The 23,179-nt window shown below is 37.0% G+C and overlaps 1 protein-coding gene across 7 annotated transcripts in view; it reads right to left on the bottom strand.

The window, feature by feature from the left end:
• Nucleotides 1-23,179, bottom strand: part of LOC127624132 (pumilio homolog 2-like) — a 64,753-nt gene that overhangs the window by 27,435 nt on the left and 14,139 nt on the right. For 4 of the 7 annotated variants that reach the window (XM_052098809.1, XM_052098805.1, XM_052098807.1 and 1 more), the window contains exons 3-13: nucleotides 20,829-20,897; nucleotides 20,285-20,360; nucleotides 19,902-20,086; nucleotides 19,124-19,296; nucleotides 15,411-15,705; nucleotides 14,004-14,091; nucleotides 11,283-11,387; nucleotides 11,036-11,178; nucleotides 5,273-5,414; nucleotides 4,615-4,752; nucleotides 3,839-4,144 (exon numbers count right to left, since the gene is read on the bottom strand). In XM_052098809.1, coding sequence (XP_051954769.1) covers nucleotides 3,839-4,144; nucleotides 4,615-4,752; nucleotides 5,273-5,414; nucleotides 11,036-11,178; nucleotides 11,283-11,387; nucleotides 14,004-14,091; nucleotides 15,411-15,705; nucleotides 19,124-19,296; nucleotides 19,902-20,086; nucleotides 20,285-20,360; nucleotides 20,829-20,897 — 1,720 coding nt within the window. The remainder of the gene's footprint in view (nucleotides 1-3,838; nucleotides 4,145-4,614; nucleotides 4,753-5,272; nucleotides 5,415-11,035; nucleotides 11,179-11,282; nucleotides 11,388-14,003; nucleotides 14,092-15,410; nucleotides 15,706-19,123; nucleotides 19,297-19,901; nucleotides 20,087-20,284; nucleotides 20,361-20,828; nucleotides 20,898-23,179) is intronic. The other 3 variants (XM_052098811.1, XM_052098810.1, XM_052098806.1) reach the window with 1 other exon arrangement.

The following is a 23,179-nucleotide window of genomic DNA, read 5'->3' on the forward strand; positions in this document are numbered from 1 at the left end:
TATCGACTTCTTAATCGACTTCTAGCGATTATTCATTTTCAATAGGAGCTGGCAACTTCCGGATACACAAGCGAAAGTGATATTTGGCAACTAGATGTGGGCGTGTGCAGCGACTTTAAGTTCATGGAAATGAGGAGAGACTTTCTGCTGGGACGACCAACAGGAGAGAAGACAGTGTCTGTGTAGTCCACGTCATCCATTTCCTGTGAGATACTGGAGCCCAGTTAGGGCTGGGCGATAAAACAATCTTGAAATTTATCACGATAAAAAAAAATCTAAGATATAGTAAGCATGAGTAATTTTCAATACTTAGCCAATGTTCTACAGCTAGACAATCAGGTGTGTGTCACTAAAACACAAGCAGTTAATTTTTCTGAGACTGTAAGTCGTTGCTAATGTTGAGCAAAACCTTGCTAGCAATTAGAGTGAGTCAGGACCCCAGGTTGATTCCATTCGAACCGCAAGACTTCGTGAAGACGGTTGTGCCCTATCATCGTCTCTTGAGCAGCGCGACAAAACAACAGTTGTGATCTCTCTGCGCTGTATTCTTTAATATTTTTCTCTAGCACTGAATATGCACTCGTTGTGTCTTTTCTCTGCATGCGAGTAGACATCAGACGCCATATAAGTTAACGTGGTTGCAAAGGGCCTTTAGACCATAAAGTTTTTTCCGTCTTTTTTTAGCTTTATTAATCAGCATGTTGAGCCTTTAATAATAAACAAATAGATTTCTGTTCAAATTTTGTGAAAATTAATCAGATGTCATCATCTCTGGCATGGATAACAAGGAAGGAAAATAAAATAGCTAGTTGGAAGCATAGTCTTCCTCACTTTAATGAAAATATAAAAATGGATAATTGTTAATTAAAACCAATTATCAGATTTTCTAGAGATATGGCAACCCTCTACAATCAAGTTGGAGAAAGAATCGTCATTGCTAGTAAATTTTTGTTTTTATGCAATGTTTTGTGCAATATAGTTTTACTTGCCAGTGGCTAATAACAGAAGTTTTTTGGTCTCATATTGCGAAATTTACTCACATATGCGAGTGATTTTCTCGCAATGTAGAGGGTTGTATGGCCAGACGTGCAGTCCACCAATAACATTAGAGCAACAGTAGTAGGAACGCCCACTATTGTATACAAGCAAATAAAATGAAAAGCCACATTTAACACTATTAAAAAAGATCTATAATACTGTGCAGAATTATTAGCATGTTAATTTTCATTCAAATGAACTAATTCATTAGAATGAATCAGACTTGACAAAATATCAGCTATATATATATTATTGACATATCAAAGTGACTGTGAACGCGCAGTAACAGAATACATAACTTATAGTTGACAACAACAACTGTGTGAGGCGAGAGACATTTTGCCCAGTATTTTAGCAACACACACTCCCAAAATGCACCCTAACATGTCACAAATTTAGAGAAATTGACATGAAACACAAACTACGTTTCCATCCATGGGTTTACACAGAGCTGGAAGCTCACAGTGACATGGACAACAGAAAGTGGCTTATTGCAAGAAAGTGGCGTACCCGTTTACATGCACTGTTTAAGCAGCATACACTTTAATCCCATAAACATGCGGCTCGGTCAACAAGCAGCTTTCTCCACAACAACAATTTCCCCAGTGACTCGTGTGTAAATAACAAACATGGCATCCGAAGAAGACTTCACTATTTTATTCTCCATTGCTTCACTTTATTTCCAGATATGTTTGTTTCCTGAACTTTCCATTGTGACCTGCAGCATAATTGACCCTTCGCTAAGCCCTACCTTGAAAGTGTTTCTGACCCATCCTGTCTTACAACTGTTGCCCCGCCGCCATTACTCTGACAAGCATTTGCCTTTTTACAATGAGAGCCCACGGTAGTGGTGTGTTCGAGTCGTTTTAAGCGAGATTTGATCAAAAAATATATTTTAAAAACTGTTTTGCTGGGTCACTTGTAAAGGTGAAACAAGGTACAAAGACGATACACGCAGTGTTTTTTCTTTAAATATTGAGAAGAGCATGCTATGGAGTAAAGTGTTTTATTCCTCATTACCAAATGAGCATGTATAACATCAGCAAGGACACCTATATTTCCTGTAAGGTCATTTAAAGCTAACAACTTAACATTAGGTCATTTACATATTGATTCAGGCCTTAGTAAAAGGTGATAGTAAATAAAGAGTTCACAGCATCAAAATGAGTGTGTTATGAGATATTATCAGTTCTCAAAGCAGTTCTTTTCACTTACAGTAATGTTATGAGGTTTGTAATCGCTAACATGTGATGCTTTTCTCATTTTACGTAACTGTGACGATTGTTGCCTCGATTCTGATTCACAGTCTGCAAAATTTTCAACCAACTTACTGTGTAATTTAGCAATTTCTTTTACAAAAAAAAAATTTGCATTGTGTCACTCTTCATTCAAGCCCATATAATAATATGATACATTCCGTTTATGAGAATAATTTGCCAAAAAACGCAGCGTTCACAGCAATCTCCCATTTATTCCAATGGGAAGTTCTGCAGAGCTTGTCAGAGCGAGCAACTATAACCAGGGGTAAATAAATCCACTATTACGTTTGAATGACCTTCCAGAAAAAGTAAAAAATAGAGAGTGCTGGATTAAGACAGTCAGATGGGAGATGATGCCAAATTTACTGTCATTCTCTCAGCAGCTGTAATCATAACCTCCTCACAGCTGTAGTAATTAGTTATTAATATGTTAATAATATTAATATGTAGCAATTACATAATTGTGTTCGAAACATATGCATGTACTAATCACATTCAATTTAAGTATTTAAAATTAATATAGTAGGTTTAAAAAATGGTATCGTCACTGATGACATGTTTCTGAAGTATTCTTTTTAAAAATATATATATATATATATAATACACACACACAGTAAAGTTTAATTTAGTACAATCATCTGTAAACGGTGCTCATTGTACTACATGTGCTTGCATGATGAGAAATTATCTAAAACACTTAAAAACCTGCACACTTTGACCACGGAGACATCAGTGTGTTATCCATGAAAGCTGCACAATTGATTACACTGAAACGGCTTAATCAAAATAACTGCGCTCCCTTTCTCCAGTGTGATCAATGGCTTAGTTTAATGGAGACTAGTGCCTGATTTTTTTATTCATAACATGTATACATGATAAAACACAGAAAACAGCAGTAAAACAGAAGTCATGTGCTGGAGAGAAACAACTCTTAAGCGCATCACACAGCACAATCACTCTGTCAATGCACCTGAAGCAGTAACCTTATTATAGTCTTCTTTTAAGTATTGATAAAGTGCTTTTGTGCCCTGGACATCTTTGGTCAGATTTTTTCCACTTCTTCTCCATAATTTTTCAAACGAGTTTCATCATGCAACACATTTTCACTGGGCTGTAAACTGACGTCACTGATGGAGCTTCTTCAACTAATCGATAATGAAATTAATAGTCGATTATTTTCATTTTCGATAATGATCTATTTTTTATAATTATGACGTTTGTTATCCGGCCTGTTCATGCACACTCCTCAAATAGTGTAAGAATGCCGCTTGTGTTTACATGGCTATATAACCCACGTTCTCTGGCAAAAACCTGGGTGTGTTAAATCGCTTTCTCTTAATACCTTACACAGTGTAAGGAAATCGGCATTCTCGTTTACATGGTTTCAGAACGCAGCTTTTGGCAAAAACCATGGAATAAACATTTTCTTTTGTGTATGAAAACGTAGACTATGTTTTTGACTCAGCTCTACATCTCATTCTACCTAAAAACAATTCTCTCTTCTAATCCATAATTCTAATGTTTCCTCCAGTGATACAGACCTGAGGAGCCGAAGGCACCGAGAGCAGAGCCAAGCCCCACACCCAGAGAACCACCAGTGCTGCTGAAGCCCAAAGAGGTGCTGGGTGGAGGTGCCGCACTAGTGTGGGAGAACAGTGAGCTGCTCTGGGAGCTAGGCGCCAATGAGCCGGAGCCATAGAAGGAGTTGGAGGGCAGGCCGCTAGAGGGTGGTGGCGGCTGCTGCTGAGGTTGAGGCTGCTGGGGCTGCTGGCAGGCCATTGACCGGTACAAACCATTAGCTGGACCAGACATGCTGTTCGCAGAGCCTGAGGCAGACGCAGCCGCGGCTAGACAAGAATAGTCAAGTCATTTATATTTGTATAGCGCTTTTCATCTTTTCAAAGCAGCTTTACATAAAAATCATGCATTAACAGAAAATTAAACTGTGATATCTATAAAGTCATGAGTCACCATTGTGCAGATCGAAAAAATTATTGAAAACAAAAATAAATAATGAAAACAGAATAAAAAGGATCAGTCACTATATAATTTTTTAGACAATATAAATTATTAAAATAAGTAGGGGTTTATCAAAAAACACATTTTTTTTTTCAATTAACTGAAAAAGTAATGCCCCTCACCCACACAATAATGTAATGTTCTTGAATTATCTTCATTTGAGGGCTCTTCTCCACAAAAACTGATATGCAATTACTTGGGATTCATTTATAAAGGAATCAGTGCATCTTGCAATTGAATTGTCAATTGATTAAAAATGTAATTGAATCAAAGTGTACATAAAAGCAGGCATATTCACCAGCCTGTGCAGCTGCTGGGTTGATGAGGAGTGGTGTTTGGACCAGTCTGACAGGTCCACCCAGGCCAGTACGAGCTCCAGGACCCATTACAAGTGTTCCGTTCTGATCATAGTATGCAGGTGTCAGAACTTGGTAACCTAATCAAACCAACACAAATAGGGATCTGATTCAGTCTTTTAATGCAAGGGTTTTACATTTAAGAGGCAATGAGTGAAGAGTGAATGTTTAAGGAGAAATGGGTAATTTCGGCATCACTAGCATTACCAATGGAATTCCACAAACACACTTTTGACCTTATTCACAGCAGGGCCATCTTTAATTTTTGGATAATGGGAATGAGAGCAAGGCTGTGAGGGGTAGACGTACACTATCTTCAATGGGTTGTACGGTTGTTGAAACTGTATTTGGATCATTCCTCAGATGAAACAATGCAAAAAATCTTTCCATGGTATTTCAGTTCACAAAAAAAACTCTAGAGTAATGGAAAATATAGCTTTATTCAGTGCATGCCCATTGAAGAGACCGTAATCTATCCCTCACAGCCTCATTTTCATTCACTTAAAAAAAAAAAAATCAAAGATGGCACTACTATGAATGTCTATCAACGTAACAGTTGTTTTTGTAAATTAAACAGTTTTACCAGAAAACTGCACATACCTTTAAAACAAAGAAAAGATGAGGGTGATTCACCTGGCATGCCTGTGAAGGCCAGTGCTGGGTTGGCGGCGGCTGCAGCGAGAGACTCCTGCTGACTCTGGCCAGGGGTCAGAGGTCGCTGGTTAGTCCCTGCACGCATTACCTGGAGAGGGGGAGTTTACAAAAAGCCAATAGTACACCCCTGACCTCTAAAACAACTGGCTTCTTTAATCATTCACTATTATGTAAATAACGTCCTTCTCAATTTCAACATATTTCACAGTGCAAGGGGTCAATGGTGTATTTCAGAATCTGACAACAGATTATATTACCACACCAAAAGCAAAAAGGGCCTCTTTCCTCACTGATTATGTGTCTGTGGTTAACAATGCACTGATGTAAACAAAGCTATGCTAATAAACAGAACATGGAGAACATCATGTTTTTCCCTTAACACCTCAATTTGTCATGAGTTAAGCAAAGATGTCAGTTTTATACAGGAATCCTGGATTACATGCAAACAATGTTGACCCAGGTTATTATCATTAACGCAAACAATGACTTTATAAAATATATTATTTTTTTTGAAAACTAACATTACAAATTACTTTAGTTTTCATATTTTCAATCATTGGTGGATGAGCTGATGTAAATCTCTTAAAGGTGGGGTATGTGATTTTCTTTTGACCATTTTTTCAAAATAACTTGAAATCCTATTCCTAACCCACTTACTGGCTGTAAATTAGAAGCACTGAAATGAAAATTAAGCAATTTAATCATCTGTGGAACGGGCAGGACTCGAAAAACTCCAGCCGATCATTTTCAAGACCATCTAGAATCATTGGACAGAAAATGTGTCAATCAAACGGTCGTACCATGCCCCCCTCCCCCCACCACCCTGGCGCGCGTGTCCCTGTCCTGCTTGACAGGTGAGAAGCCGATTAACTAGTAGTATTTAATCAGGGAACTGTCTTTACTGACGATATGCGCATGAGAACTGTAGCTGATCTAACGTTATAGCCCAGCCATATGATGAACTAGCTAGCTAAACAACCTGTTTGGGGAGGAAGCTGATGTGAGCGATTGTATTTATGTATGGAGAATAGAGCTTTTATAGTGCTAGTGGGGTTGTTCCACATTTCTATGAATCCTGTTTTGAATAGAAGACCGCTGTACAGACGCCAGGGCTGGCTATGTTCTTTTTTTTTTTACAGTTATGAGAAAATCAGCTCTACACCTTTCAAGAGTGGTATGCGACCCCCTCCTCCTGCTGTGTCAACAATTTGCATCTGAGTTTTCGCTCGTGCATGATTGCGCGTCCATGTTTTTCGAATGGGTGGAGTCAGGGCCAGCGTTGGAGGAGAGAAGGTAGGACCTTATGAGTTGTGTATTTTCAAAATCTGCCGGCCGTTTTGCAAATCACATACCCCACCTTTAAATCTGATTTCTCCATTTTCCTCAGAAAGAACCAGCGAGCTGCTGTCTGATTGACATGTTAAATCAACCAATCACCGTTCGCCTGCATCAGTGATGTTTTGAGGCATGTAAATCTGGGGTAGGGGACGACACCAAAATAAACCAGCATGCGAGAAAGCACTGACGGCAAATAATGGCACTGCCATCACAAAATATATTAGAGCCTTTAGTCGAACTTTTGAATATATTTCACTCCATGACCCTTGGAAATTTTGGTAAATAAGTGACTTCTTGTTCTCCAGTGTGGGCTGTCTTTGTCATGACCGGTGTGATTCTAGTCCATGCTTCTGATAAATGCTGCGCAAATGTCGGAGAAGTTCCAGCTAAACACATCGACAATGGACCGTTTACAGCAGATTTCATTCATGGTAACAAGTGCTGTAGTATGCTGTGTTGTTGTAATTTGGACAAATAAAACTTTTAGAAAAATCCCAGGAGATCAACAGTTACAGAAATACTCCTGCACCAACAATCATGCCATGGTTCAAATCACATGTATTCCTTATTCTGATAGTTGATGTGAACCATTAATCAGAATCATCTTTATTGCCAGGTATGCTTACACATACAAGGAATTTGTCTTGGTGACAGGAGCTTCCAAACTGAAGCTCCTGACCTGTATATGCATGATTTAATGCACTGCACAGCTGCCACACGATTGGCTGATTGGATAATTGCATGGATGATTGTTGGTGCCAGATGGGTTTGAGCATTTCTGTAACTGCTGATCTCCTGGGATTTTCACACACAACAGTCTCTAGAAATTACTCCGAATGGTGCCAAAAACAAAAAACATCCAGTCAGCGGCAGTTGATGAGAGGTCAACAGAGAATGGCCAGACTGGTTTGAACTGACAAAGTCTGGGTTAACTCAGATAACTACTCTGTAAAAATGTGGTGAGAAGAATATAATCTCAGAATGCAATTCTGTAGCACTTGCCATAGATGTGGCGGTCTTGTCGGGCACTTCAAGCACCTTACAGTCTAGCTGATCCCACAAAATCTCAATGGGGTTAAGATCCAGAACACTCTTTTCCAATTATCTGTTGTCCAATGTCGGTGTTTCTTTGCCCACTCTAACATTTTCTTTTTGTTTTTCTGTTTCAAAAGTTGCTTTTTCTATGCAATTCTTCCCATAAGGCCTGACCTCTTTACTGTTGTACAAGAAACTGGTGTTGAGCGGGTAGAATTCAATGAAGCTGTCAGCTGAGGACATGCGAGGCGTCTATTTCTCAAACTAGAGACTCTGATGTACTTATCCTCTTGTTCAGTTGTACATCTGGTCTTCCATATCTCTTTCTGTCCTTGACAGTTGTTCTTTTGTCTTTGAGGTGTACACTTTTGTATGAAATTTTCAATTTCAAGCATTATACAGCCTTCATTCCTCAAAACAATGATTGACTGAATGAAGCCATTTCTTTTCTGCATTTTTGGCCTAAAGACATGCCAGTCTATTCTGCCCTACAAAGGCAAAACGCCGTAACATCATGTTTGGTCAGAAATGAGTTAATGTCATTTTTGGGGTATTCAAGACCTCCTTTATCATGTGAATAAATATTGTGAGTCAATTTGATTGTTTTAACGAGAAATTAAAGGGCTATGACAACCGTAACATCCAAAACCATACGAGAAACAACAGCAGAACGCCGTAACAGTTGTTACGGCTCTTAGCCTTTGTTCCGGCACGCTGAAGTTGAGTTAAGGTGTTCTGACTTTGTTTCGCCTGGCATCAGGAGAGATGTTACGGTGCCGCTGTGATGTTACTATACTCTGGCTTTGTCATACTGTCAAAGATTACCGCTCTTTTATTGTCACCAAACCGCGTAACATACACACGACACATCTTTGAAATAAAGTGTAGACTGCCGACTGCTTGTTTGTATTATTACTCTGTGATAGGGTTCAGATCTGTCAGTGACAGCCCGGAGCTTGCTAAATTTAATCTGTGTCACGTAAATTAGCGCTAACGTTGACGCTGACACTCGCCTCACATCAGATGCTGAAAACCAAATATTAAATACAGAGGCATCCTACCTTTCCATGCAATCCAATATAATCCATAGAAGATATAATCCATAGCAATGCACGTCATCTGCTGTATCCACAACAATCCATACGTGTTTGAGCCACATTTCCTTCTTGCAGGTGTTCACGTCAGATTTTACAGCTGGTTATCGCTAACGTCCGTACAAAGTAGGCTAACCTAAATAGTAAAAGTAATTCCAACTTTTTTTCGGTATACTCTGTCTATATTATCTCAGAATTAAAAAGTAGTAATCCAAGTCGAGTTCGTTGACTGAGCATCTTGAGCAGTTTGGTGGCCCTTAACCTTTTAACTGTCACCCCTCCCCCTTTTTTCACATAGACATGAAAATCACTATCCAAACTTAAATGGTTGTATTTCAAGAATGCTTTGTCATATATACCTATGGACAAGTTGTGTTCCAAATTTTAGGTTGATATCTCAAAAAATTAGCTTTCAGTAAGATTTTATTTGGGCACAGTAAAAAACTTGGAATGAGCAGTCTCTAATCTCTAATGTATTGGTCCAATGTTTAATTAATTATTACTCTATATCTTGCATTTAAATACATATACCTTTGTATTCAATTATAATTAAATTATCTTTATTGTGAAAATATTTATTTTATTTATTCATACTGTACATACTGTACTGCAAAGTAACTTATCTGTTATACTGTTTAACTGTGTTATTGTTGCCGCACTATCCTGATCATTATAGCACTAAATAGGAACAACCAAAGGTCTTCTAAATAATTTAAAACAAATACCATGATGACTAGACCTTGGTTAGGTGTTCTTATAATGGATGTAAGTATGGTGAACAGCAAGTAAATACTGATTATATGTCAGTTACGGCCTTTTGCCTGACTCCTGATTTTTGGCACATGATACAAAGGCAGAGTACAGTAACTGCCAAACAAGGGTCAAAGGTCAATTCTGAGCTCAAGATTTTTTTGCATACAAACATTTCTTCAGTATAGCAACTAGTTGTGAAATTTTGGGAGTTCTACCTATAATACTTTTGTCTGGACAAAACAGAAACTTTAAAGTCATTTTTCTCAGTTTCACACTCTAGTGAGTTAAGGTCTTTTGCTTTTGCAGGGCAGTATTGTATACTGTGGCAACTCAAAAACAAGCAAAGACGATGTTAAGCTTCATTTAATGAACCAAATAGCTTTTGAAAGTAATTTTACAGTAGCAAGTTAGCAATTTAGCATGATTACTCAAGGATAAGGTGTTGGAGTGGTGGCTGTTGGAAATGGGGTCTGTCTAGATTTGATCAAAATTTCTTTTTTCAAATAGTGATGGTGCTGTTTTTTTTACATCAGTAAAACATTTTCTGACTATACTTTGTGATCAGTTGAATGCCACTTCCATTTCCTTACGAAACAGCAAAATCTGTACCTTAGTCCAAACTTTAGGCTGCCAGTGTGTATATGTACACTTAGGCCTAGTCCACACGAATATGTTTTTGCTTGAAACCGCATTTTTTTTCTCTCCGTTTTGGCCTTCCATCCACACTGAGATGACATTTTGTCAGCGAAACCGCACTCCAAATTGGATAAATTTGAAAACGCTGTTTTCGCGATGTAGTGTGGACTGTGAAAATGGATGCTTTGGAAAACGATGACACATTTTTAGTCATTTGATCTATCCAACTAAAATAAATCAAGATGGCGGCCTGTGTTATGGCAGCCTGTGTTATAGCGGCCTGTGTTATAGCGGCGCTGTTGTGCCAGATACTCACTTTGATAGCATTGTTAAAACATAAACGTCACTTTATACAATCTTCACCTTGCATTCCTTCAAAGGCGAAGGAAAGTTTAATCAGAGTTGGTGCCCAGAGACGGAACATGAGGACAATTGAGTTTCAGACCGTTCTCTACCATTACTATGGCATTTCACATTCTTAATATAAAGTAGTGATCCTAACTGACATAAGACAGGAAATGTTTTCTACAAGTAAATGTCAGGAATTGTGAACAAACAAGTTTAAATGTATTTGGCTAAGGTGTACATAAACTTCTGACTTCAACTGAGTGTGTGTGTGTGTGTATGTATGTGTGCGTGTACATTTCCTTAATTATTTAAATTTTAATTCTCTTTATAATTTCTATGTAAAGCACAAAAAAAAAAGAAAAAAAAGAAAGAAAAACACCATTATGAATAAGCTAAATGATATATTTAATTTGAGAGGTCAGTTCATTCATTTACTAAAACTAATTTATTTCGAAATAATCATGCCACTGTTAGGGATGTCTTAATATGTTGAGATGTCACCAACCTGTTGTCCCGGACCTGGGCCCTGATTAGATGCCTGCTGGTTGGCAGAATGATTGGCAGCAGCTGCAGCTGATTGCTGAAAGAGGTTGGCTGGATACACGCCCCATGGGACACCGTAGTATTGAGGAGGGACCACTGTTGGACCTGAGGGAAAACACGATGAGCTTCAGATGGAGAACTCTCCACATTTAAGATCAACAACCCCCAGTACTGCAGTTGATATTTAAAGAGCGTGTGCATGTATGTACCTGCAAGTGTTGCAGCTGCTGCCAGGCCTGCAGCAGTGTAAGGGTCTGTTCCAGGAGGGGCAGTGTTGATGATGTAAGGGTTTGGCACAAACGCAGGTGCAAGGCCTACCAGGATAAACAACCACAACAGAATAGTCAAGCCAAAGACCATTAGATTCAAAACAACACCGGTTAGATTAAGAGTTTCACAACTGCACTGTAGGACTCTGACACAACATTAAAACGATTTCATGTGTTACCCAAACTAATCAGAGAAAAATAATCTACAGCAAAATCAGTTCACAAGTTTGTATCTTGATTGTTATGGATCGGACCTAAAGTAGTTCACCCAAAAATAAACACTCTCTCATTCACTTACTCTGATGCCATCCCTGATGTGTATGACTGTCTTTCTTCAGCAGATCACAAATTAAGATTTGTTTTAAAAAATGTGAAGATCCTTATAGTGCAAGTAAACCGTGCTATCAGGATGCTGGCTATTTGAAAGTCCAAAATGTATATTTAGGCAGCATAAAAGTAATCCACTCGTCAAGACTCCAATCAATCAATTAATGTCTTCAGTAGCAAATCGATAGGTTGGTGTAAAACAAATTAATTGACAATTAAAACGTTATTTTATTAATTTTTTTATATAATCGCTTCCTGCCAGCAGTCAACGCACCAGTGACGTAAGCACTATGGCGCGTTTATGCGAGGAGTCAGAAGTGCGCTCTTTGAATACAACAGCGATGTCACACAAGAGTTAGTTAATTTCAAACAAAAATACAGCGCTTGGCGGAAGCAACAACAATAATTAAAAACATTTTTAATTATCAATTTGTTTCTTATACCAACCTATCGATTTGCTCTGGAAGACATTAACTGATCGACTGGAGACATGTGGATTACATTTATGCTGCCTAAATATGATCTTTGGACTGTGAAATAGCCAGCAGCCAGATGGCACCCATTTACTTACATTATAAGGACCTACTGAGCTTCCACATTATTCTAAAAATCTTAATTTGTGTTCTGCATAAGAAAGTCAGTCATACACATCTGGGATGGCATCAGGGTAAGTCCATAATGAGAATATTTTTGGGTGAACTTTTCCTTTAACGATTGTTTTAGTCCTTGAATAATATGTCTTTGTATACTTCAATTTGCTAAACAAAAACGAACTTCTTTTTGGTAGCATTTTAATGTTTTAAAAAACTATTACAACAAATTTGTTTCAAAGGTTAATCTTTAGTTACAAAGTCATTGTTATATTAAAAAATATATCAGTTTACACTGATTCCAGACTAGCAGACCTCAAGCACACACATAAATTCGAATTTAATTTCGAGTTGGAAAACACAAAACTAATGACCTGTGGTGCAGTGAATAAGTGAAGAACCCTTCTGACTGATTCGGTCATTGAGCAAAGTCAACTGATTCCTTGAGTGATTCAATAAAAAGAACTGGTTCATAAGAGTAATTCGCTCAGAGTCAGACTGTTAGTAGCAGTGCAGGAAACTCTGTCTATATTTCCATACAGAGTATTGTAGTAATCATATTATAGTGTTCTGTCCATTTCGGTGGAAAATGCAAACATTAAAGGCCCCAGCACACTCATGGCAAAGTGCTTCTTCATTCTTTGATCAGAGCCAAAAATAAATTAGAAACAGCTGAGCAACGACATGCTGTTTGTGAACATTCAGACACCCGCCACGCTGCTGTGGGAAGAGTTTGAAAGAGCATCTAAATATGAGGGCACTAAAAACCACATGTGAAACATCAACTAATATGACATTAAAAGGTGTTATCAATGATTTCATGTCTCATTCTAGGAGAAGAATTCAAATGAGATCAGTAAAAGAAGCGGTTTACCACTCAATGATGATTTAAAGATATTCAGTAGATAATGTGTAATTTGTCTTGTTTACATTCTGCATTTATGGCACTAATGTGCTAACACGGTATATGTGGCAATAATATGCAGTGATTACACTCTGTTATTGTCAGTTGTGACAACACTGTTACTACTGTAAAGATGGGTGTATAAAAGAAGGTTAATGGATATAATACAGACAAAAGAATGATGATAGGCATATCTTACTTGGGCAGATGTGTGAATGGCTTTCAGGTGCAGATGGCACATGAGTGAAGCAGCATATACAACAAAATAGTTAAGTGTCACTTAGAATATTTGAGTGATCCAAATTTGTTGATCAATTCTTTTAAAATTCTTAGAACACAAACGATCGTACAGCTTAAAGCAAATTTGCTCCAGCTCGTCAATAATTCTACACACTGGTGTTCATGTTGTTGTCATCTTAACAGACTTTGTCAGCCTCAAAGTAGGTGGAGCTCCAGGTCACACCTACAGATGATTCGGACCAGTGGCAGTAAGAAGTTGTTTAGCAGCTGGTAAGAAATTTTCCTGAAAGTTCATCCTGACGAGCTGTTACGAACTACCAAAAAGACTTCAAAAACACCTTTTTGGCCAGATTCTGTTCTAAATGACGTCACACCCTTTTGTTCTGGGATTTCATAGGAAGTGTGCAGGGGGCTTTAAAGAATTGCCAATGGAACCAAACACCATAAGTGATTACAGTACTTCTTTTCTCTTTTAAATGGAACCAGCTTTCAAGAAGAACTGGTTTTAGGTTGTCCACCTTAATGAATGTGTCTCTTTTGTTACATGAGTGAGACTGACTCAGCATGAAAGCATAGCATGTCTGTAAGAGGAGATGTTACCGAGGTGTTGCTGTTGGGCTGCAGCAAGGGCATACTGTTGCTGCTGTGTCAACTGCTGAACGGCAAGATGACTGGACCTCTGGAACAACTAAACAAATATATATATATATCATTATCCATCTCACCACCAAATTCATACTGTAAAAGTTTAAGACCCTATGAAATGTAACGACAGGACCGATTTGTTTCCTGAACTGACATATTTCCTAAGAAGTTAGGAGGGAGACATATCAAAGGAATCCTTTTCAAAATAGGCAATAGCCTTAAGCCCAGCAAAATCATGATTTGGAACTTGTTATTGATAGTCAAAGGTTATTGGTCAATTTTAAATGCATATACATCCAATAAAAGTCAGTAAATGGTCAACTTTTAGGATTACAGTAGCATATAGATGGCCTCAGAGCTAACAGACAAGGACTAAAAGCCACAAAACACAAGGGTGGTTGCATAAAACTGTTTTAGACTAGTCTTACATTTAGTTATCTAAAATTTTGGTCTTTACTTTCAGTCTGTTGCATAAAAGCTTATATTGGTCTAATTTAAAGGGATAGTTCACCCAAAAATTTTAATTATCTTATTATTTACTCACCCTCATACCATCAGATGTGTATGACTTTCTTCAGCAGAACAAAGTCATACACATCTCAGCTCTGTAGGTCCATACAATGCAAGTGAATGGTGATCAGAGCTTTTTAGCTCCAAAAATCACAAAGTAAACAAAAAGTAATTCATCAGACTTCTTAATCCATACCTTCAAAAGTGATTTAATAGGTGTGGGTGAGAAACAGAACAATATTTAAGTCCTTTTTTACTATAAATCTCCACTTTAACTTTCAGATGTGAAAGTGAATCGAAACAGGTGCCACATGTGATTTTTAGATGTTAATGTGAAAGTGGAGAGTAAAAAAGGACTTACATTTTTTTCCGTTTCTCACCAACACCTATTAAATTGCTTCGGAAGATATGGAGTTAACCACTGGAATCTGAAGAATTACTTTTATGTTTCCTTTGTGATTTTTGAAGCTACAAAAGGTCTGATCACCATTCACTTGCATTGTATGGACCAACAGAGTGGAGATATTCTTTAAAAAAAAAAAAAATAATAATAATAATAATTTATTGTGTTCTGCTGAAAGAAAGAAATTCATACACATTTGAGATGGCATGAGGGTGAGTAAATGATGAGAGAATTCTTATTTTTGGACGAATTATCCCTTTAAGACCAAAATGTCAGACTACATACCCTGAAGCTTTTTTACTAACTTTGTTGCGATGAAAAATGACTGTTAGCTGAGCTAGTGTGGGGTTCAGTTGAGGGCTAAAAAGGGCTTCATTTGAGATTTTATAGTTCTTCTGTTGTTTTGTATTATTTGAATAACACCAAGTTTCAGTTGAGGGCAGCTGTACCTGTTGTTGGGAGTTGTAGTCGAACAGGCCGACTGGAGCACCAGATGAGTCCACCTGGATCTGGTTCCCAGCATAGTCAAACTGGAGTGCCTCCATGCCCCCCTGCTGCTCCATGCCACCCATGCTCTGGGCTTCGTGGCTCTGGAAATCCTCAGTGGGAGGTTTGTTTGTGAGGGGGTTATGTGGCTGCAGAGCGTGCGGGTGGTGCTGCCCCATCATTTCCAGTCCGGTCTGACTGGGGCCCAGCCGTTCTACTGCCTCTGTGGGGGATGCCTGGCGACTCCCTGGGGTTGGGCTTTAAGAAAGAAGCTTTTATTAAATGATTCATATCATTGACTAAAGGGGGCACAAAGACATTGAGCATGCAAATGCACAATTTTACACTAGCTTAAGCTGACAAAATATGAGGTCATGTAAATGGTTTTCCTTTATCGGGGTAGGCATAAACTGATATGCACATCTAGATTTTTACCCTCATTTCGCCATGTTAACATTTTTACCAGCATTCTTACCGGCTTACCCAATGTGTGCATGTGTTGTGCCCATGCCCGTTTATGTTTTGACGTCAAAAGCAGAGAATAATCCAATGATTTTAAGTCTCATGTTAATGCAACTTCCTTGCGTTCGAGTTTTTGAATAAGCTGATTTTTGCTAGTTATCATTTTGGTGTGTATGTAAACACGTTTAATGTTATAGTTTCACTATTGCTGTCGAATTAATTATTGTCATTGCTTTGAAAATGTCATTTTCTATTTTGGTTTGGGTATTTCAAACGCTTTGGTTTTTAATATTTTGTTTTGGTTTCAGTTAGTTTTAATAGCAGTTTCAAGATAAAGTGTGTAATTTCCGAGCCATTGATGGCACAAAAAGTAAATTGCGGATTACATTATAATATAAAATTATATATAACTTACATATAAATACATACAGTATACGTACTGTATATAGTACTATAAGCGCACCACTAAATTGTAACTAGCATCAATCTGGCATGTCTAGGGCATTCATAATTCAGCATCATTGGCTGGATTCCAGCCTGATTTGCCCTACACAGGAAAGCTATTCTGATTTGTCAATGTTTGCACGGGTTAACGGCAGACTTTTTTGTATGTTATAGCAAGTAATTAATACGGTTATTACTGTTATTTAGTCTTGATATCAAAAATGATAAACTGTTTAAAGATATTTTAATTTCTATTCTGGAGTGACAAATGTAGTCACCATGAACTATTGTTGTATGAAAAGAGCAGCATAAAGATTCTTAAGAAATTCTACTTTGTATTCCATAGAAAAAAATTACAGTAAATTGTCTGGAAAAACATGTGACATAAATGAAGAACATTTTTGGCAACACTTTAAGGGTCCACAATAATGCACTAATTGTGTATGAATAAGAATGTAATTAATAATAACCGAAAGCATAGTAAGGCTATCTTAGCCATAATTTACAACTTATTAAAGGTGAAGGGTGTAACATTTCTTTTATGGTCAAAATGCTTTCTAATATCCCAGTTTATTGTTCATTGACAACTAGAAGTAAGCCATTCATTAGTTCCCAAATGTGTTAACGCTGAGCCTCCCAGGGACTATCTAAACATTGTTTATATTTAGAGCGGTCCGCTCAGCTCCACCCATCCCTTTCCATCTAAACCTAAAGTGTGAATTTGGGGCGTGGCTACTTGTAGTAAACTGTTCAGCCGGGAGAATATGAATGTCCATGGCAGATGCGTTACAGAGAAAACGACTTGCTAAAAGACAGAGAACAGAGTAAAACCAGAGTGAACGTTTACAAGGTGGAGGACTTTGAGGGAATTTGTGGGGTTTGATTCATGCTGTGTTGCTTCTCTACAGGCAAGCTACACTCTGGTTTTGCCACACCGTCGAGCTTCAGATAAATTCCCCAATTCCATTTTATTGTTTTGCTTACTAATTACCAAGCACTGTCCTACCTCTTGTGCTATATCCTCGCACACCAGCTGCCTTTCAATCCGCCAATGTCCTTGGACGAGCCGATTCCTCTGCAAAGCTTTCTGTCCAGTGTGTTTGTTATAGTGGTCTTGTTTATTACGATGTTAAACGTTTATCACCTTTTATTTAGTATGGCATATTTGTTCATAGGAAATGTGAAAGGGCATGATGATTCTGAGGGGTTTTGGCAAATGTTGTTTGAAAACACTTTATTTTTGCAATTCCGTTTGGTGTCACTAGTAACGCAGAAATTACACACTTCACCTTTAAACGTCTTTTGTGTAAAAGCTAATGTAATTAATGCTCAATTTCAGAGAACCATTATATATCAATCTTACTTGACAATAACAAGCCAGAAATTAAGACCAATTAGTATTGGCTTTACAAAACTGTAACAATTAAATTACTAAAATCTTCTATTAAAGATAACAAACCCCTATTCTTAAGAGAAAGTTTAACCAGCTCAAGTTATTGGTTTATTTTGCATATTTTAGGTGGTATTCAAGTTTGTTTAAATACATTAAAACAGTAATAATCACTAATTAGTATTGGACATTACAAAATTGCTAATAATAGCTTAAATCTTTATTTTTTAAAGAATTTTTTCTACGCATCAAGTGGAGGAGGAGACAGGAAGCACGTCATTGTTTACATAGTTTTTTTTAATTATTATTATTATTTGGAAATTATATTTTATTTTATATCATTTTGAAATTGTTTTGTGAACGGCACTTGGTCTGTGCAAGTTTCTCTTGTAAACAATGACTCCTCCACATGACGCGCGACCTTACCAATGAGCTTACATCATCCCTGTCTTGAACACACGTCTCAGAGATGAACGGAAGCGAACATTTGTAGTAAAAAAGTATTAAAGTATAGTTTTTTCTCTCAAAATGATCAATCGTTTGGGTTCAAAATAACTTTGTCGACTGGAGTCGTGTGGATTATTTTGATGCACCCTAAATATGCGTTTTGGACCATCAAAAAATTTAGTACATTTAATTGCATTGTTTAATAGACGAAGCCTGAAATGAAATACTGTTTTTGATGAAGAAAGAAACTGATACATCTTGGATGGTCTGAGGGCGAGAAAATGATCAGCAAATTTTCATTTTTGGGTCAACTATTCCTTTAACTTGTTTGACATCAATTAGGTGTTTACAGTATTAGCAATAAATTAAAAAATGTTCAGAGTTTTCCTGTAATTGAAACATGTGTAAAACAAACCAATAACTTTAATATGATAAACTTGCACTTTAGAATAGGGGTCAAGTTGTCTTTAATAGAAGAAGTAATTTATTAGAAAAAGCTTTGTAAAGCCAATAACCAATAAGCCTTAGTTACTACCTTAATATTGTTTAGTAAACTTAATTTATGATCTCTAAATAGTGCATTCATTACATTCTACAAAAGAAAATAAGAGGTTTACTTAAGTTTCATTTAATTATATAACTTAAATGAGAAGATGTAAATGATAAAGATAGCCTTAGTCTACATTCATTTAAATATGAATTATCTTATTCATGCTTAACTAGTGCATTATTGTTGAAACCTTAGAATGCAGTGTTACCAAATTAGTTGGGTTAGCTATTCCTTCAAAAAAAAGGTGTGCGTTGTTCTTGGTGGTGGTGGTGGTGGTGGGGTAGATTGGGTTTTAAAATAATTTTAAATAGTTTACAATAATACCTTTTAATAGTAGTTACAATACAATAATAACCTTTAATACTAAACTCTGAAAATCATACTTGAAGTCTTTGCAGTCACGATCCATCCCGTTTAGCAGTCCTCTGGCATTAGCTTTTGAGGCGTCCCCTTCTTCTCCAACTTTCATTTCAGGGCATTTGACCTCCTCAAATGCAGAAGCCTTTTCTTTTGGATCACCCTTTTCCCTTCCATCTGAATCTGTATCTCCTCCACCCTGGAATCACAGTAAATCAGTTCAAGTTAGAGGATTTACCGAAAGTGGAGTGGCATGTCATGCCACAGTTTGTGTGTGAAACATGAAGTCATCTCAAACTAGCCAAATCTCCAAATTAATTTTGCCACATGAAAATCACCTATAGACAGACACATCAGGCAAGGAGGACAACAAATATTTATTTCCTAAAAAACATAACATACATTTTGTGTGCACGTGTATTATTTTTGTTACACTTCAAATAAAGCAAAAAATACAGATTGCTAATTTTTCCATAAAAGCCAAGACTGCTGTTGCTACATTAGCTTGTTTTGTTAAATAGGCTGGTAAATGAAAGCTGCTCTGAATTTTTTTTGCTTTATTTAAAGTGCAAAGTAAATGTATGCAATGTTTTCCCTTCAAAGATTGGGCAAAGTCAATTAGATAATTCTTCTTATTGAAATGAACGAGTAACTATGGTAACCAGGATTTGTTTCCCCAACTCTAAGACACGCTGCCGCCGCGCCCCTCCAAAACTATGCACTATATCTGATTTTACTAACATATTCTCCATCCTAAGATGTCTGAAAAGCTCAGTGACAGTAATGAGACACTCATCAACTCACATAGCCTCCGTTTCTGTAGCGACCATCCATCTTGTCTCCAGGTGAGGAGCTGAGGACGTACTCCACCATACTCACACCTAAGCCACCCCCCTCTGAGCGCGGGGACAGCACTGAGCTTGCGTCACCGTTCCCGTAGCCCTGGCCTGGCCGCCTCTGCACCATAATGGGCTGAGATACTGAATGATCTACACAGCAGAGGAAAAGAATACCAACGTCGATATGCTGAGAAAAATTTTCAAATAAGCCAGAGCACAAACCATATCCTCATGTAAACATGCACCAAGAAATTAATGCTAACATTGCTATAAATACAATTTTAGGTCTTGCCTGAAGCATAAATCATTGTTTTCAATGCCTATTTAATCTCATAAGGAAAAACTTACGCGAGGAACCCCAGGCGTTCTCTCGCCATTCTTTTGCCAGTTCATCTGATTCCCACAGTTTCTTCGCAGGAAGTAGCTGTAACAGGTTAAAATGGCAATAAAAAATTAAATAAAGCATTAAGACATCATGAACCCTTATGTAGATTTTCAATTTTGTATTATTTAATGTAAATTTATAGCATTATTCTTGATGTTATATTACCATAGCATTAATTTAAGTCACCACTGATGCAAAGGGGTTTCAAATATAGCAGCGGAGAGAATGACAGTAAATGTGGCATGCATCTCTCTTTTCTGCCTGCTGTAATCAATCTCTCTCTTTCATTTTCCCACTTTGGAAAGTCATGAAAACCTAATAGTGGATTTATTGCTTTTCCTTTTGCTTTTGGAGCAAATGGGAATGAAAAAAATAATCATTTCTGTGTGCTCCCTTTCACCACTACAGAGGTTTGCCCCACTGAAAAAGTCCATTCGGGAAAAAAAAGAAAAGAAAAAAAAAGACAATTAGACTTGTAAGAATAAAACATCATTTCTGATCACATACCTCACCCATTCCACGTGACTCCAGAGCCAAGGCTTGAAAGTCATAATTCATCTCATCCACAGGGCGTACCTAGACAAAAGAAACATTTATCACATCTGCCGACACTCATTTTTATTTCCACCAGCGTAGAGCATAGAATGACCACGTCACACGCATCAAATACTAACATATACCCTTAAGAACATACCAAATTTACACTTTGACCATCCAATACTGACATTTTTTTTTAATAGCAAATGTTTATTCTCACACATATATTTTATATTAAACATATTCAGCGTTCAAAAGCACATTTCAGAAGGGAAAAACTGTCTTTGCCTATGTGATTGTGTCAGTTCTTTCTTTATGCTTTTTTGTATTGCATTCTGATAAAGCAAAATCATGTTAGTGTGCAAAAGATGTGCACCAATCATATAGGGGAAATAAACATCACCGATTCAAAGTATAAAAATAAAATATAAAACATTGCAGTTTAGAAATTGCATATGCTGGTATCACTATTATATTGTGTTTAATTTCACAGCCCTAACTGGATCACTCAAAAAAAAAATTACTTTCCATGTTACAAAATACTGAAATTCTGTTTTCAATTCCGTTTTCGCTCCTAATAGCGGAGATTAAACTTTTTTTTTTAACACTCTGACATTATTTTTATTTACCAAAGTACAACTTGACTCATGCTTTTTATAACACCAGCGACAATTGTTTTTAAATAATTTTCTTAGATGGGGTTAAAGGAATAGTTCACTCAAAAATGAAAATTCTCTCATCATTCACACCCTCATGCCATTCCAGATGTGTATGACTTTCTTTAATCTGCTGAACACAAGTGAAGATTTTTAAAAGAATATGTCAGCTCTGTAGGTCTATACAGTGCAAGTGAATGGGTGCCAAAATGTTGACACTTCAAAAACCACATAAAGGGAGCATGAAAGTAATCCATACAAATCCAGTGTTTTAATCCATATCTTCAAAACTGATATGATAGGTTTGGGTGAGAAACAGATCAATATTAAAAGACATTTTTTGCTAGAAATTCTTCTCTCCGCCCAGTAGTGGTCGATATGCATGAAGAATGTGAAAGTGATCCGTTTCTCACCCACACCTATTGATTCTGGAGACATTGATTTAGCCACTGGAGTGGCTAAATGGATGACTTTCATGCCAACAATTGTATGGACCTACAGAGGTGAAATATTCTTATAAAAAAATTTCACTCGTGTTCAGCAGATTAAAGAAAGTCATACACATCTGGGATGGCATAGGATGGCATAATTTTCCATTTTTGGTGAACTATTCCTTTAATGTCATAAAAACAAACCACTGATCAGACTAAAATCAATAACTCTTACCATTAAATAAAATTAAACATTTAAACAATGTAACACTAATAACATAATTAAATATTATTAAAAAAAAAAAAAAGACAATACAAAAACTTTCAACATGGTGGGAAAAACCACTAAATGTACATTTGAACAGGCTCTTCTTTATCTGAAATTTAACCATGCAAGTTCTATTCCACATTGATAAAACCAATGGCATGAAATCAAGGCACAAAATTATTTAAATTCCTTGTTTGTTTTTTTTCACACACTTGTTATGCCTTGTACTATAATGCTTGCGCTGAGAAAACAAAATGAACAAAACATAAACCCATAAATAACTGTAAATGTCATAGAAGTGGTCTACCAAATCAATTTGAACAATATAGTCAAACCATTTCATATAATGTAATAAAAGGTTAGGTTACAGACCATTTCAAGGACGTAAAAAATAACAAATGAAGGAATCCAGGGTGCACCCAGCCACTGAATACAAGGTCCAAATTATTGCCGCAACTAATCAATAAAATAAAAAAATGATAGATTAATGAAAAGTTTCGAGGACGAATTTCATTATCAATTAGTCGGATATTAGTGGCGAACATGGAGAAGCTCCATCAGTGCCATCACTTTACAGTACAGTGGAAATGTGTTGCATGATGAAACTCGTTTGAAAAATGACAGAGACAAGTTGTCCAGCGTCATCATCTTAAGCATTCAGTTTAATGTGGAGAGTTAGCAGCAGCATCAGGTGCACTGACAAAGTCATTGTGCTGTTTAATGCGCTTCAGAGTTCTCTCTCTAGTGTACTGTAATGCTATTTTATGTGTTTTATAATGTATATATGTTATGAAATCAAAATCAGGTGTGTATTTCCATCTTGCAAAACTACTTGTCTTCACCACAAATTAGTCTTCGCTGAGCAAGCCAAGCACGCCCACACATGCATGTCAATCACACTGATCACAATGAACTACATTACACTATATATGATCAGTGTTTCCCCACAGTATTTTGTGAGACTAA

The sequence above is a fragment of the Xyrauchen texanus genome, chromosome 30, assembly GCF_025860055.1.
Source record: "Xyrauchen texanus isolate HMW12.3.18 chromosome 30, RBS_HiC_50CHRs, whole genome shotgun sequence".
Lineage (NCBI taxonomy): Eukaryota > Metazoa > Chordata > Actinopteri > Cypriniformes > Catostomidae > Xyrauchen > Xyrauchen texanus.